Source organism: Microtus ochrogaster, linkage group LG3, assembly GCF_000317375.1.
Source record: "Microtus ochrogaster isolate Prairie Vole_2 linkage group LG3, MicOch1.0, whole genome shotgun sequence".
In the NCBI taxonomy this organism is placed as follows: Eukaryota; Metazoa; Chordata; class Mammalia; order Rodentia; family Cricetidae; genus Microtus; species Microtus ochrogaster.
In genome coordinates, this window is record NC_022029.1 from 32,611,577 (window position 1) to 32,613,022 (window position 1,446).

The following is a 1,446-nucleotide window of genomic DNA, read 5'->3' on the forward strand; positions in this document are numbered from 1 at the left end:
GCCCGCCCCCAGCGCCGGCCGAGCGTCGCCGAGCGGGCCGGGGAGGCCGGAGCGCGGCAGGGACGGGGCGATGGGCTGCGGGGACCCTGGACCTCGGGGCCACCCGCATTAGCGTCGGAGCACACCAGGGCCGGGGGCTGTGGAAGAACCTGGGTGGGGACAGAGGCTCAGCCACTCCGAGCGTCTCCCCTGCCCTCGTCACCTGTCCGCCTTGGGACAGGTTCTCCTTTCCTGCTTCTGTCCCCGGGGACAACCCTCTATGTGTGACCTCAAGCACATGAACGCCCTTCTGGGTACAACTCTCCGATTTAGTCAAGGCAAGCGACTGATGCTTGGCGTCCCTCCCTCGTGGTGAGAGGGTGTTTAGTGGCTTTAGAGCCTGCAGGTCCTGGGGCCGAGAAAGACCCTACCTACTTGCAGCTTGCCCAGTCTGAAAAGAGCTAAAAGAAGCTGACTATCCATCCCAACCACATTGGCAGGTCTATCATGGAAATGAACAAAACCGACTCCCCCACATCCTCAGGCCTCTAAACAGGCTCTGTTTAAGGCGCGTGCTTTAACCAGGAAAGACCTTTGGCACGGGAAGGCTTCCTTTGCCAGTAGAGGAACACGGGCTCCACAAGCTGCCCTTGCCCCAGCGAAAGGAGGAAGTCCTGTCAAACAGTTTGGTGTAGCTGGTCACCTAACTGGTTTTAAGTCAAAAAGACACACCCCATCCTTTTTTTTTTTTTTTTCAGTATTGGGGATTGAAGCCAGGGCTTTATGCATCGTAATCACTGAACTATACAGTCCCATTGGCTTTTAAATTTTTAGTACATTTATTTATTTATTTATTATGTGAAGTCACAAATGCCATGACACCTAGGTGTAGGTCTATCATATGGGTCCGGGGATTGAACTCGGGTAGTCATTTCAATGGCTGTAAGCACTTGGCACCTACTTGGGCTATCTCATCAGCCTTATGGATGTTAAGCAGTCTCAGCTCAGGCTGGCTCTCCTCACCTCCTGTCTCTCAAGTGCTCGGATTGTATGGCAAGTGTGGGATAACACGTCCCAATGGAAAGTTTGTAAATGGTTCATTTTCCCACGCTGAGTCCCCCTTTCTCTCAGGTTTTTGGCCGTCTTGGGATACAAAGCAAGATCTTCTTGACTGCCTCGTCCCAAATGAACACACGACTTCCTTTCGGAAACCCAAGCCATTCCAAACTACACCCAGACCTTGTTGCATAATAAACACTACGCTGATCGTCCACTAGTGCCTGATGATACTGACTGAGGTCTGTGTCTGGGTAGGAGGTGTCCCCAGAGAAGGAGACAGCATTTTTGGTTGATGTTCCTTTATCACAAAATATTGAGAAAAAGCCGGGCGTTGGTGGCGCACGCCTTTAATCCCAGCACTCGGGAGGCAGAGGCAGGCGGATCTCTGTGAGTTTGAGACCAGCCTGG

The 1,446-nt window shown here is 52.8% G+C and overlaps 1 protein-coding gene across 1 annotated transcript in view; it reads right to left on the reverse strand.

Moving 5' to 3' along the window:
- The window catches only part of Mta3 (metastasis associated 1 family member 3), a 130,064-nt gene that overhangs the window by 121,917 nt on the left and 6,701 nt on the right, over positions 1–1,446 (reverse strand). Inside the window, exon 2 of the mRNA XM_005360744.3 lies at positions 203–257. Within this exon, the coding sequence (XP_005360801.2) occupies positions 203–257 (55 nt within the window). The remainder of the gene's footprint in view (positions 1–202; positions 258–1,446) is intronic.